Genomic DNA, 15,112 nt, shown 5'->3' with positions numbered 1-15,112 from the left:
ATATATACCTGGTACCACTTATTCCCTCCTGCTATTGATATGCTAAGCATTTAAACAACGAATAAATGCCTTGTGGGATATTATGAAATATATATAAAGTAAACCTTTTTTCTAACCACTCTATACTTTGACAAATTAAACTCAGCCCAAAAGGTCCATTAACAGCAGTTTCTATTGTATCACATGATCTTCCTCAGCAGATGGAGTTTGCCCAGTTATCATGGAGTTTTTTGGAGTTTAAAAATAACATGCAGGTAACTCTGAGCTAAGAGAAGTGTTAGGATCAAACAGCTGCTACGTAGACCTTTTCTGACCATTTGTTCAAGGTCAACCTTTAAGTTTTTCTCAGTTTTTAGGCAATAACAAACCATAGTACTGAGCGAAGTGTAATTTGAGCATTTGTAATTCCAGTAACTTGCGCAAATTAAGGAATAACATTGGGTTCAACAGGTAAGCTACAGAACAGCTACTAAGTGGACCATATGGTGAGACTGTGTCAGATGTCATTCCTAGCGTGTGTTATAAACCAGGAGGAGTAGGTGTCATCTGTACTGCATGCTGAGGTAAAGTGATGTCATTTTGCAATGAAAGATGAATTTCTTCCTTACGTGACAAAGGAGCTGGCGAGTAGGCCGACCAGGCCGACAGCAGCGCCGCCCACGGCAGTAATTCTGCAGCCCAGCACATCTGTGAAGACGCTGACGATGGGGGAGCAAAAGAAGATCATCCCCATGGAGAGGGAGCCCACCCATGCTGCAGGAGACACAGACCAAGAGAGAGAGAGAGAGTGAGAGTGAGTGAGTGATTGTAGGAGGAAAATCTCACATAACAAGGTGTGAGCCAGAGTGATTACAGTTTCACATCCCAAACAGGAAACAAAACTGTCTCCAGGAAGACGCTGTTGTGTGAAATGAATGCAACAGATGTTGATGACAACATCACACTGTTGCTCTCGTATCCATGCACACATTCACTCACTGGTTCTCAGATTTGAACACACAAACACCACTGATGAGTTTTTCTATTTTAGATGTTGTTTATTCATCATACTGCACAGTGTTTGTAATTTGCATCCTTCTTTGTAACACTGAAGGAAACATGTTTTCTAGACAATGACTGCCTGTAACAGCAGGGACACACATTAAGTGGACAGGAAGGAGTGATCAGGAAAGCACTTGGCTGTAATCTCAACACTAAGTGTGTAGAACAGGGGACTCCAGCCCTGCTCCCGGAGAGCTACCTTCCTGCATGTTTTAGGTTTCTCCGTACTCCTGATTCGAATGTTTTGCTCATTATCAATCCCCTGACACTTCAGTTGGTCAATAACAAGCAGATCATTCAAATCACAAATGCAGGAAGGGGCAGGAGCAGGGCTGGAGACCCCTGGTGTAGAACATACTGAACATACTCTGACTGCTTCCTAGGACACTTTTGTCCAAAGTGACGTTCACCTGAGAGTTAGTACAACACAAGCAACGATCAGTGGTAGGCTCAGAAATCATGAAGAATGATGTGGGCAACAAACATCTCATAATGTTGAAAGTCAAATGCCAAAAAAAGTATTCACAAGACACATTCCTGGTTTTCGCCTCCTTGTAGTTGTAGGCCTCTTGTCAACCAGTGAAGTTGCAGTTTACATCCATCGGATATAGTTGCATACTGGAAATATTTAGTAGGTTCGAATAATATAATGTTTGAACAAATTTGGTGACGTTCTCTTGGAAGGATTTAAAAAATAAATAAAGCAGATGTTGTAACATTCCCTCCAGACATTGCAGAGATAACACATTCACAACAACGGGACAGGAATAATGGCCAATAAGGTGACTCTCCAGGAAATTATGATGTCACAGTTAGGTTGACCCTTGACCTTTAGTCTAAAAAATCTCCTCAACACATCATTTCATCCTGTTAGAACTTCGTGTGAAATTGTTATGGTTGTCGAATGAATTCTTGAGTTACAGCCAAAAACCGACAGATCAGTGACCTTTGACCTTGCATTGTGACACATTTAGGATGCAGCGTTTTTAGCGTTTACATTCATGATATATTTGCTGCCTCAATTTTGACCAAATGTATGTATATATACTTAACTGCCTCAGCTCACTCAGCAGCCCCAATACAACTAGACTGTATGTTTTCAGGCAGTAAAAGGCTTCAAAGCTTCCCTCTAACCCCTTCCTCTGTTCACTTTTTATTGTTCAAGACAACCTAAGTGATTACTGTTTGATTCAAAGCTGGATCTGCTTCTAAGAAATGTCAGTGAAGCTAAAACTCTGGCCATCATGACGCCCACAGGAAACATGCGCAGTGTTTGCTTAATGCTTGGTCAGCAGTCCTCTGTGAGACTAAGGTTAAATACCACTGTCACATGCTGCAGCAGGCCTCCAGTGCGAGTTAAGATGCATTACCAGCAATTCAGACAGGCATTTCTGGGGTAGTTACAGCATTGGAGGGCTGAGTCATTGTGGAAAGGTAAAATCAGAATACAGATTGTACATACCTGCCTACTACCTGTCTTTCTATCTTAAGACAGATGGGAACATGTATGCATGTGCTGACATATTCTGAGAAAGACAGGTCTGGAAATGTTCCCAATTAGAAACAGAAAGCTTATAGTGTTTCCGGGTTTTACTCTTATCAAAGTAAAACAAACAACATGAAGATGGGAAAAACAACTGACAAAACACACAAGCACACAAATTGTGCAATGCCTCATGCCGTGGCCTTTGACTGAACAGGACGGGTCAGCCAGGAGTGAGTGACATGTTTTGGTAGCAAAGACTACCTGGGGGACAAAGAAATAACATATCACATACTCCATACTAGGGCTGAAAATGACGACACAGGTGAGAGATAAGACTGCAAGAGTGACGCAGTGGACAACGACGAAGGTGTTTTTCTGAAGGAAGGTGAGAGGAAACTTGAGCAGCCGGAGTGTTCTTGTTGTCTGTGTAAGTTCATCCTACCCCATGCTGTCAGAGGTACTCTGGCAGTCTCAGGTTGCGTCATAAAGTACATGTTGTGAAGCAGTATGGAAGCTGAGGGCAAAAACACCCAGCTATTCTTTCTGAACTCTACTGCTTCTCCATGTTTACAGTCAGATAAAGAAGCTATGCTTTAGCTTGCTGAGAATCCACGGCTGGGCTAACAGCTTTTTCAAACTGAGATGTTAATGGTTAAAAAAAGGAACTGTTGAAAGGATAAAAGTTGAGGCCTAAACTTGTTTTTGTTGTTGTTGACGACATTAGAAAAAGGTACAGAGTAAGATGCTTTTGTTGACCTGAAACATCTTTACATCGCTCCCTTCAGAGCCACCAGACTCCATAGAAAAATGAGTAATGTCTACTTGCAAAACAGGAGGTTGATCGGTCAGTTATTTTGTGTTATTGTGTGTTAAACAAAAATTGTGTTGGACTGAAAATATTTTCAAAAGTCACACAAAAACACAAACAAACTCACTGATCGAGGCAGCAGTGGACCAGCATGTCCAGGGTTGTGCAAGGTAAAATGAGTGAAATGGTAAAATGTCAATGGAGTCTGGTGGTTTTGAAGTGAGCGACGTTAACAGCTGTTTCTGGTTTCACAATAAAGCTATTTCATTCTCTGTTATGTTGCAAGACACTTTAAATAGGAAGTAGAATTCCCTTTTAATGCAAAATGCTAATTTGCACTGAAGTTACAGTTGAGGGAGACGGGATTGTCACCACTTTGGTAGATATTTGATCATAAACTAAAATATTGAGAAAAAAAGTTTCTACTACTTTTGAAGTGGGTCAATAGCTGCTGAGACATTTACAACAAAAGAACAATATCATACAAAATGTCAGCCTGCTACATGGTCTGTGAACCATGAATGCCTTTAAGATATGGAGATGTTACATTGACCTGCTGGTGGCATCGCAGACAAAGTGAGGGAATTTAGATATTACAGTTTTTGTACCAAATTTCAAAGAAATCCAAACAATACTTTTTTTAAAACGTTTCAACTGCCGGCTCAAATGTCAGCTGGCAAAATCAGGCATTTCCAGATTATATTTCAACATTTTGTGAGCTTTTGCGGATGCGCTTTAAGATTCCCTGTCTTACTGTAAGTACTTCAGTAGTTTAAACCAAAACTGATCAACAGATGTTTACTGAACACAGAGCAGCAACATCTCAAAAGCTGTAGCCTTCATATTCATATTTCCACATGTGAAAATACTGACGTGCAGCCTATATTTAGTTACCATCCTCTTGCTCAGTGCCCTGCTCTGGTTTCCCTGTGTGAGCTTACACACTGTCAAAGCCTCTTAGGATCTATTCCAGACACTGCAGTCAGAAAAATGCACCAGATTCAGCAAGGTCCTCTCTGCCTGGCCTCATATTTGTGGGGATATCAGCCCACTTTTAAGCTACATAATGTAATAAATAGCAGTGAACAAGAAAGGAAAAGAATCCCTCAAGGACAACAGGAAATTGCTGTTTTGGTTTCATCTGCTGCCTCCCTCGATTTAAAAGCATTTACGCTTCATAGAAAGAGGAATTCCAGATTGAAAAATGTAATATCAGGATTCACTCTGTCCCAGTGACATCCAACGTGCGCCGCGGGCTCCGCTCGGACACTGACAGACGGCAGAGTTGCCCTAAGTCGTCTGTCTGCCTCATTACAGACTCCTTGCTAGAAATCCTCTGCTCTGAACCCGGTCACCCCACAGTGAGCGAACCTACAGCAGAGAAAACTGCTCCAAACTCTGCCTCTTGTAAGCCACACTGGATGGATCCAACGCCAATGAAGTGACATCTGTGAGTCAGCTTCTTCTGAGCAGTAATCGTGAGCTTGATGAAGCACTTAGATCTTAGAGAACTTAGATCTCAACTATTCATCCCTTGCTTTAATATATGTGTTTTAACTGTTTAAATAATACTTTCAGCTTGTTTAACTGTTAATTCATTACTTTCAGCTAACCATTTTATGTTTTCATACATAATTGGGCTTACTATTACAACTATTTTAACAGCTGATAGATTTTTTTGAGCTATTTAAGCTCTCTATCCATTTACTTTAAGCTAACCAGGGTATGGATAGAGAGTATTGCAGTGTATCTCTAATTGTGTCTGTGCTACTTTTCAGTTGTTTCAATTGTTTATCCAAGTACTTTTAGTTAACCATTTCATCATTCATCCATTCATTTTAAATATATAATCATGTCTCTGCTCATCTGTTAACTACCTTTCACAAACACTGAAGCACAGCATTTTTTAAATGTTTTATGTTGTTTGAGTTGGGTAAGGTTATCCATATACGTATGTTCAGTGGAGACTAGACTGCATATGTAATTGCCATTATTTTGACTTTTATTAAATTGAATGATAATTTTGTACATTTTTCTCATTTCCATTAAAACACATGATTATGGTTGATGATACACGTTTCACCTTTAATAAATATTGAGCCTCAGCAGGCAAACTGCAGCAGGCCATGTTGCGATTTTGATTAAATTTCAATTAATTGTTCAGCCCTAGTGCAGACTAAAGGGCTTTTTACACTGCCGGGATTATCAAGGCGGGATTATCACGCTTCCGTTACGTTCCGTGTTTTTTGAGCCGGCATCGGCGGTAGTAACAGAGGCGAAGCGGTGTCTGTGTAAACAGCGGAGCCGGCAGGGCAGAACAGCCCTGTTCCTGTGTATTTGAAACATACACCTCGCACAAGTTGGGCTTCCCCGGGCTTGATGTCTTTTTTTATCCGCTGGAACGCTACGTAAAAACACATTTAGTTCCCCTTAAATAAATACTGTATGTGGATCTATTTTTCAATCCAATCATAATTTCTTTTTTCCAAATGAGTTGATCTTTCTGTGTACGGAACAATGACTGTATAGCTCTGAGGGTTTAACTAGGCTACCCCATGTTGGCACTCACTGGCCGAGAACATCAAATAAAACCAAGTGTGTAAAGCACCCTGATGACTTCACTTCATTTTGTGAATAAATACAGATGCTTGCATTAAGCTGTGGGCTGAAGAGTTATCGATTAACCAAAGTTAATGGAAGAAGCTAATGGACAGGCACACTTTGCTCATATTGCAGTGGTGTGACACACCGTTTTCCTGGCTTAATCAAATAAACATCTTGTCCCTGTAGCATCGTTCTAAGAATCTGTTGGTTTGATATTTGCTTCCCACATGGACAATGAAGACAGGCTTCATTTAACACCAGAGACCACTCTGCCCTATGTCTCATTCTGTTACACTGGAATAAACACACACAGAGGGGAAAAAAAGGTGTTAATAAATCAACTGCTGTCTCTGCCAACAAACCAGAAACAGCACCAGATGTCCCTCTGCATTGACACATCCACATGCAGTCTGCAGGAGGGTTAATCATGGAGCTGTGAAAGACAATGCTTTTATCAAATGTAGTCTTTGCTATGTAAATAATGGTGTCTTTAGCTTATTTCAACTCATTATAATGCTGTAAACTCTTTTATTCTTTCATTGCACAATTCCTAAATCATAATCAACACTAATTTTCTGGTCCAGTGATACCTGTAGATCAAGACACACCTGTGGCTAACGCTAACAGGCTCTAAAGCCAAAGCACTGGGGTGAACTGTCCAGCATTAGAATTAGCTCCCTTTGCAGTCAGAGTTTTAGACCCACTGACCTGGGCTCAGGAAGTGGAGAGAGAGAAGAAAGAAAAGGAGGTACCATAAAGCAAAGTAAAGAAGTATAGATCACATCCTGGAAGAGCTTTGTTTCCATCTGACTGTCTGGTTTAGAAAAAAGGTAGAACCCTTCTCTTTCTAATAAAAACAAAGCAGAGCAAGCTGCAGGGTTAATGGGTTTACAAGCTGTGTCTGTGTTAAGCTGGACATGTTTGGCACATAGCTGAGACTCATTACTAATGTCCCCCCTGAGGAGAGTTACAGCCACGAGCAGAGGAACATCCACGGCAGACTTTTGTCTGCTCTGAAATCTACAACCCCTCCCCAAAATAAATGATAGATATGTTCTTTGAAAATGTTTAGTCTGGACTTGAATGAGACTGAAGGGCAACCTTTTTCAAGATAAGCACTGAAGCTGTCTTTGAACTCAACTGCAAGTTGATGCATGTGCCGCCAGGACAACAACTCTCTTATTACTAGTGACTCGAGTGTCGGAGAGTAATAGGAGATCAAATAGAGTGAATGCTATTTTTAGCTTAGCTTATTTACTGCTCTGTTTGTGTACATTAGTGTTACACTCCAGCCTTAATGAGGAAAGCCCCAGTTATGCATTTACTACAAATTCTGACCAATTACTATAAATAATGAATCCCCAACAGGATTAACTTAACAGGAGGAGGTGCACTGCAAAAAACTGAGATTTTTATCCAAAAGACATCAAACAAGTAGCTTACGCCACATACTTACAGTACAATACATGCCTACGTTTAACAGGAACACTTTTTAAAGACTTCATTCTGACATCTGAAGAACAGACTGTAAGATTTTATGAAGACTGGTAATCTTGCATGGACCACTGTTTACCAGATATTATTTCCCTTTCTACTCCTGGTAGAAATTAACAAGATGAAAAATTAACAAAGGAGCAGAAACAGATGCAGCTGCCCTTGTGTGTGCAGAAGTTATCTGTTGTAACATTATTAGCTAGCATGACAGCAGCTTCTCCAGGGTCCCCTCCGTGTTTACAATCTACCTGCTTTGCTGCTTCCTGTTTGGTGCTGGAGAAAGCACAAACGTAATATTAAACATGTTAGACTGTATCACAGAAATGAGTCTTAATTAAGTCGGCTCAAACAAATTTAATGCCAAATAATCAAGATGACTCTCAAGATTTCATCCAAATGTTTGAAAATAGCTTGCAACAGCGATATCTCTTCAGAAAACCACCAAATGTTATTAGGGTGCTCATTACCCACAGGATAAGTAGTATGCTTCTTCAGAATTAAACTCTCATGCAAAAGTCAGTGGAGTTCCCCTTTAAGACTGATTAAAGACAGTGTTTCCAGTTCAAAGGGACTTTTTTTGCAGTGTTTGGTGGTGTAACCGTTACTGGCACAGGTCCACAGTTTCTGTCAAGTCTGTTAATGTGAAGGCTTCTTTGACTACAATAATAGTCCTGGAAGTAAGTCGATCCCTGCAGGTGAAGACTGGCTTTTTCTCAGCTGGATGCGCCTGAGGAAATTCTTGATACTACTCTCACCTCAAACTTCAGCCCTTTTACAAACTGCAGACTTTATGTGGGCTAACTTTCTAACCGCCAATCATCTTAAAGTATTACTTTACAGCTGTTGCTGTTCATTTACAAAGACTCTAGTCATAAACCTAATCAGGGCCTCACAGCGCTGCAGATACACATCTGGGCCTGAGTGGACCATATAGAATCCCAACCATTACTCCAGCTCCTGCTGACAGCAGCTGGAATCCATTTACACTGGGCTGCTGCACTGGAGGCTCTGGTGGGGGAGAAGCGGCGAGAATCGTCAATTTTTGGAGCTTGCATACCAAGTTCCACCTCCTGTCCTTCATGTGTTGTCTGGCCTCACACACAGGAAGTGAAACCCTATGCATGATGACATAGCAAAAAAAGTTGGGAGCAGCCACAGAGTAATTTATGTTTCTGCATAAAACAGAAAAAACACACCATATGCATGCCTGGAATGGCTTCTCTAGAAGTGGTCCAAATGAAAAAAAAACTGAGAGTTGTATTCTGTCAGACGAAAGGCAAAGGGGCGGTGTGTCAGGGCTGGCTGGTGATTGGAGGAGCTTTTCGTCCACCCATGTTGAAATTCACAGTATAGAGATGGCTGCAGGCCACAATTTGGAGACGCGTCGTATAGTTTTTACTCAATACCTAGAGAACTGGTTGCCCATGGGGTTTGCATCGAATACAGCGGAAAAAATACATTTGCCTACGTTGTATTATAGTACCACATGAATTTATATGAGGGACATAATACCAGAGAACCTCCATCTCCCAGTGTTTCTCTGCAGAGCATGTGATTGTCAATGGACCCTTATGGACCAGGAACCAACAGTGAGGAGTACAGTGAGTTGAGATTGTCCACTTCCTGATCATGGATGGTTTCATTTGATTGCTAAGGACAGAAAGATAAAGATAAAGATTTTTCCTTGAGACCAAGTGGATCTTTGTGCCAAGTTGAAGATATTCCTTCAAGGCTTTCCTGAAATATTATGTTCACGAGACAGAAATGAACAGACGAAGCGCCGTACTGACTATTTCAAACATAATTTCTCCAGCCACGGCTGTTGCTGCCAGGTAAGCATAACACAATCACTATTTAGCAGATAACTTTTAGCTTCAATTACATCCATATAATTGTCATTGTAAATAAAAGTCTGACTCGCAATCTTTCTTTTTTGGCCACTTTGGAGCAGTGCAATTATCATTGACACAATGCTTACATATCTTCTACTCCAAGATGCCAAAGACCAACTACAACTCCAGCAGATGTGAAGCAGCATGTCGTAAATTAAGAGTTGTGTTTGTGTCTATTATTGAATGAAAGTCCACTAGACTCCAGCCAAGAAGATTTACTGTCTCACCGTGCACAAACAGGACCTAAACACATCCAAGTATGGAGAGTGCAGAGCAAATAAAAAATACAATAGATATACACTAAAATCCTGATTCACAAGTAAATGATTTGAATATTGTTTTACATGGTGCCCACTGTTGCTTATAGAAGGCTACACTGGACTTTTTTCCATGCACATAAAAAGACCAGACTGATCATGTTGTTCAGAATCTTGTTATCCTGTCAGTGTGTGTTCAGATGGAGCTGTACATGATGAATGATGTGTATGATGAGCTCTGAGCTGGTCTGTACAAACTCAATTAGCTTAGGGACATCATGGTGCTCTGTGATGAGCAGCGTTCGTTCATGCAGAGGGGAGTTTGTTCAACCCTCCCCTGTTGAGCTTTTTATGTCAAATGCACGGTTCAAAGCTTCTTTCTCAAAGGGTGATTACAGTACACTGGATGTAACAATCTGACCCCAAAATATGTTTCAAAAAAGTTTGGAAAGTCAAATCACTCATATTCAAAATCACATGTCCACCTTTCTGTCTCACATGTTATTGTAAACATGTAAAGTATGATTAAACTCATCAGTTTGCATTGTAACACCTCCACTGTGCTGCTTCTAGAAAGGTCTGATCACATCTTATTGACTGTTTAATAACTAGGTGCATTAGCTCAATGACAGTGTGTGTAGATGAATACTGAAACAGAATCAGCAGCCAGTCTTTCGAAGTCCTCCCTGTCAATCAACCTGGTTGTCATAGTGAATACAAGGTGCCTGAGAGCAGGCCTTCAAAGCCATTTGCTCATGTGTTCTCCAGCCCCGCCCTCGGGCGACAGCATGTGTGGCCTGATGATGCGTGTCATGTGCAGGAGGCCAAACAATTGGTCCTCGTGCTGCCTCTGAAGTGCTGTTCGGCTTCTAACGTGTTTACCTTCTCTCAGCTTTATCTCCCGACAACCTTCACCTAAACTCCGGCTCACGCTCACACACGCCTGAGATCACACAGCCGGTCAAACATTAACCAGTGTGCGCTCAAAACTTGTCAAGGTTTTTTCATTCAATCCATGTAGTGTTGTTTTATTTTAAATGAAGCTGCCTAGGCAGGCCAGCTCTTAGAGCTCCTGACTCTAATATTTAAGCCTGTAGGATACAAGGAAAGAGCCATGTGGCATTTTAACCCAATTATCATACAAATAACATAAAAAGGAGTCATACATGAAAGTCTAAACAGGGCTTAAAGATTTGTGGTTGGGATTCAGTAGGAAAATGGCACAAATATACAACAACCTACAACATACAAGTAATGCTTCTTTAAGATTTTAAGAGGATGGTTTAAGATGTTCTTTACATAATTCATGACTGTTTCATGTTTAAAGAAGAAATATCATGCTCCTCCTCCTACAAACAAAAAACTGAATCAAAAAGAAAAACACTCCCATGTCTTTGGAGGTTTTGCTGCTTCAACTTTCCTCTGCAAGGCTTGACTAGTTGCACATGGTGGCTCGAGGAGGCTAATATTTGCAAATGTGCCATAATTCAAAGTGTTTTGTGACTTCATGAACCCCCCTCTTGTACTATTGTTACACTGTTGTTACAGTTGCCACAGTGGCAGCCATACTGTTTAGCAAAAGTTTGGTTCAGCAGGAAAAAACTTGTCAATGGCTAACTGCCAACAGTCTATATAAGACACGTAGCTTATATATGCTTATGTAGTCTGAGATGTACAAACACACTGGGGTCAAGGTCTGGTTCTTGTGAATTTATAGAAACCGCACTTTAATGACATTCATCTAATGTGGGCAGAGGGAGGTCAACCTCTGACCACCTACGTGCATGTCAGCTGCCAAGCTGCAGTAAAGTCTGCTGCTGTGCCTGAAAGTGATCCTGGCTACCTCACACTCACTCACACACACTGATACTAAAACAATATTTTTAACTTCCCCATCCAGTCAGTTTCACATCCAGGTAGAAAACATCAGCTTCATCTGTCATTCTCCCTCTTTGTTTCCTTTCCCACTGAGTGAAAATAATACTCAGCCAAAATACTGTCAGATGACTTCTTGTTATTGACAGGACCGTCAGTCAACTGCATGTGTTCGGGTTACTTCGGATTCATCAAAACAGCACAATCAAGGAGTCTAAAGTCTGTGTTTAGTCCAGAGGTCTCTGGCTGCTCTCACATTATAGACAGCCGGCAAGTGGCTTTTATGGCACCAGGCCCAGGAATAACCCCATCTGGCATTCCCACAGGGAGGGAACCAGAGCCTGCCACACAGATGTGAAGGCCGCTGACCCAACAGTCCAGGCCAGTCTATGGGCTGGACCTCCCCGCCCCAGCATCACACACTCTGATTGGTTGATTACCATTTCCAATTTCCCAGTTTTGAGCAAGTTATCTTTGGCACCAGAGAAGACAACAGCTGCCATGTGAAGCCTGATTATGTCAGTGAGTATTTCATTATGAACTAATACAGATTATGTGTATATTTGACATGACTCACTACCATAAAAGTACTGCTGACTTTTTGTTTAAACAAACCATAAATATGTTTTTATTGTAGGAACATTAAGAGCAATTATGGTGCTTTTAAACCTTGGTCCTGTTTTATGTATGTATGTAGTGTACAATGAATAAACCTCTGGGTTTAGACCCTTTGTAATTGGTTTAGTTAACAGCTTGAAATGACTGATTGATTTTTGGGGGCAAAGTACGACAGTGTGACACTGTAGAAATCCTGCTCTGACAAAAATGTGCTTTACAGAACAGGTAGGCAGTATTTTTTTTTATGTTCAGCTTAGTGTTGGTTATTGTGACCTGCAGATAAGTCATTTACAACATCATAACAACAGAAAGATTAAAGCACAGAAATTAAGCACAGTATTTAAGATTTTAAAAAAGTTGAAGGCAACAGTCTGTAAAATCTATAAAGCAAGCTAACTTGTGACCTGAAATAATACGCAGAGCAGTCAGTGCCACATTGTGCCACAGGTCAACTGAATATTATGAAACTGTTAGTACAAACTGAGCTTCATCCAGAGACTCAGAGGCTGTCAGAATCCTCTGAATACACATTTTCCCTCAATGAAATATCACAACAAGAGAGGCGTCAGATCAGAGGTAATCCAGGGTCAGGTTTTAAACATGTTTCAATCCTTTGACAAAGTACAAGTGGAAGGTCACACATGGGGCATGCAAATCTGATTAAATAGGACTCAAGGATTTTTCATTTTTGAGGGAACTTCAATACCATCGCAAATTGACAACATGTGACAGAAATTTGTGTCCACATACCATCACTAAGTTTAACCCAATGTTTGAACAAGCACAAGGCTCACCAAGACTGAAGGAGCTATATTCTGTAACACACTAGAACTTTCCAAATAAGATACAGTAACTCTTCTCTCAGCTTGTGAGATGCTGTTAGTGATATTGGTATTTTTATACTGGGGCCTATTTTTATATTTTGGGGTCTAACTCCCATTTTCTGCAAGGTAAAATTACTCTTTTTATCAATGGAGTATGGTGGCTTTGAAGTGAGCTACTCAATGTCTGTTTCTGGTTCAATAAATTGTTTTTTTCGTCAACAAAAAGGTCTATCCTTGTCAGGATCGTTTCTGTTATGTTGTCAGACTCTAACAAACTAAGCCTGCCAGAGGCAAAAACAAGCACGAGTAGACTTACTTTTATTGGGCCCATTTGCCCCAATAGTTTACGTTGCAGCTATTTCAGCCTGTTCTGCAGCTGCCGGATGAAGGAATCTACTGGATAAATATTTGTTATACTTGACCCATTTGTCATTTAGCCCCCAAAATATATCAAACAGTGCCCAGGTTTTAAAATACTAGAAGCCTCCTTTAACATATAAAACACATACAGCACTAACTATGTTTGTGTGACCCTGCAAAAGAGGGTACAATAGAAATAGTTCAAATACCCAAATCCTCTGTATAACTGTTGTAACGTTTGGTGGTTCAAAATTAGATGCACTACAGATGATCTGCATGGTCAACAGACTCGCTTAGGACAGACATTTTTTTTTCTAAGCATATGCAGCTTAAACAGCATGTGCGTTTTCATATGAGCAAAAGCATGTTGCGGCATGTCTGCTGGTATGTCTCTTGAGGAGTCTAACAACACAGGAAGCTCAGATTGGTTTCTGATGTGTAACCGCCTGAACTTCAGTCCCACAGTCACACATGAAGTCTGAGGAATATTTAGTACTGCTTTTGCCTGAGCTTCTGTAAAGATCAAAAGTATAAAATAACCTAACGCTGCACTTTATTAAACAAACATTACATGAACAACTAGTAATTTGGTAAATCTCTTCATATTTTGTGGTATGTTTTCTCTATGTCTTCCTGATTGTGCCTTCTAATTATATCCATTCAAACTGCACCCATGTGGGATGAATAAAGTAGAATAAAACCTAAAGACAAAACTGAAACAAACAAACTGACTTATCATAACATGAGGCAAGTGTATCATTATATACCTGCATATTACACCTCAGCAGACTGTACCAAAATAACACTCAATAACAAGTCATATTCAGCCCTCCACCACTGGTTGGCCAACTCCATACTTTGTAGATATAGTTTCTGCAAAAACATCTCAAGCATACACACATGCAGACCCTTGGCTTTTAATGTGTCATTAATTATGGCCAAAGTTCTGTCATATCTTAGGAGGGCCGGTCCCATATGTCTGAGATAAAGACCCACATGTGCCAAACACACGGCTGCTTTCTACTGAACTCATGCCCACAACATGTACTGATGAGAGACATGTCAAGACGCCAGCTAAAGAAAAAAACATTTCCAAAAATCTTCCTGTTGTTCTCTGGAACATTTGTCACTCAGTAACTATTTCTACCCTATAGTCTATACGTGCAGACAGCTGACAGATGGGCAGAACGGACACATGGACACGGGAAGGGAAACTGCTGTCGTAAGATAAACTGAGTGTGCCGATTGGTGAGGTCACGTCCTAAACCAGGATATAATGTGTAGTTCCTCTTTAAAAACAAAGCGTGTTTGTGCATTCTCTCTCTAGAAGGCAGGAGATTGCTGAGGGAAATAATGCATGGAACAAATAGTGATAATCCCTGACATGAAGTTCTTTGTCCAGCTATGAGTAATTATCAAACATCATTAAGAGAGCTGACAAAAGTAGCAGAATCAGCCTGTGTTGAATGAGAGTATCAGTAACAGTAACATTTTTCCCTGATCTTATTGTGACAAAAATAACATTGTCTGAAGGAAAGGGATCCATCAGATTGATTCATGTTGTTTATCGAGTCTCTCTGACCTCTCATCCAGCCTGTTAAGGCGAAGGACCCCTCCCACCGCCACCCTTGGCACTTCCTCTACGCTAGTCTCCAACTTCAAAACCCACTCAACAAGCCATTTACTGCCTGTCACCCCTCCTCTTGTGACAGGAAGACCTGCTGTAGAGAACGGCCGTCTAGGTTGAAGTGACACTTCAAGTTTTCTCTGGGAACAGGCAAACAGGTTTGAGGAAAAAACAGGCAAATGAATGTGTGCTGACGTCAGGAGTTCAATCAGGGCATAGCAGGACA

The 15,112-nt window shown here is 40.8% G+C and overlaps 1 protein-coding gene across 1 annotated transcript in view; it reads right to left on the bottom strand.

Annotated features, from left to right (window-relative positions):
* slc16a10 (solute carrier family 16 member 10) overlaps positions 1–15,112 on the bottom strand; it is a 33,221-nt gene that overhangs the window by 13,851 nt on the left and 4,258 nt on the right. Inside the window, exon 2 of the mRNA XM_069656537.1 lies at positions 609–753. Coding sequence (XP_069512638.1) covers positions 609–753 — 145 coding nt within the window. The remainder of the gene's footprint in view (positions 1–608; positions 754–15,112) is intronic.

The sequence above is a fragment of the Semicossyphus pulcher genome, unplaced genomic scaffold, assembly GCF_022749685.1.
Source record: "Semicossyphus pulcher isolate SPU_LCO1_2020_fin unplaced genomic scaffold, fSemPul1.0.p SCAF_11, whole genome shotgun sequence".
Taxonomy (NCBI): Eukaryota; Metazoa; Chordata; class Actinopteri; order Labriformes; family Labridae; genus Semicossyphus; species Semicossyphus pulcher.
The sequence above is the reverse complement of the archived record's forward strand: the minus strand, read 5'-3'. Positions and strand labels throughout refer to the sequence as shown.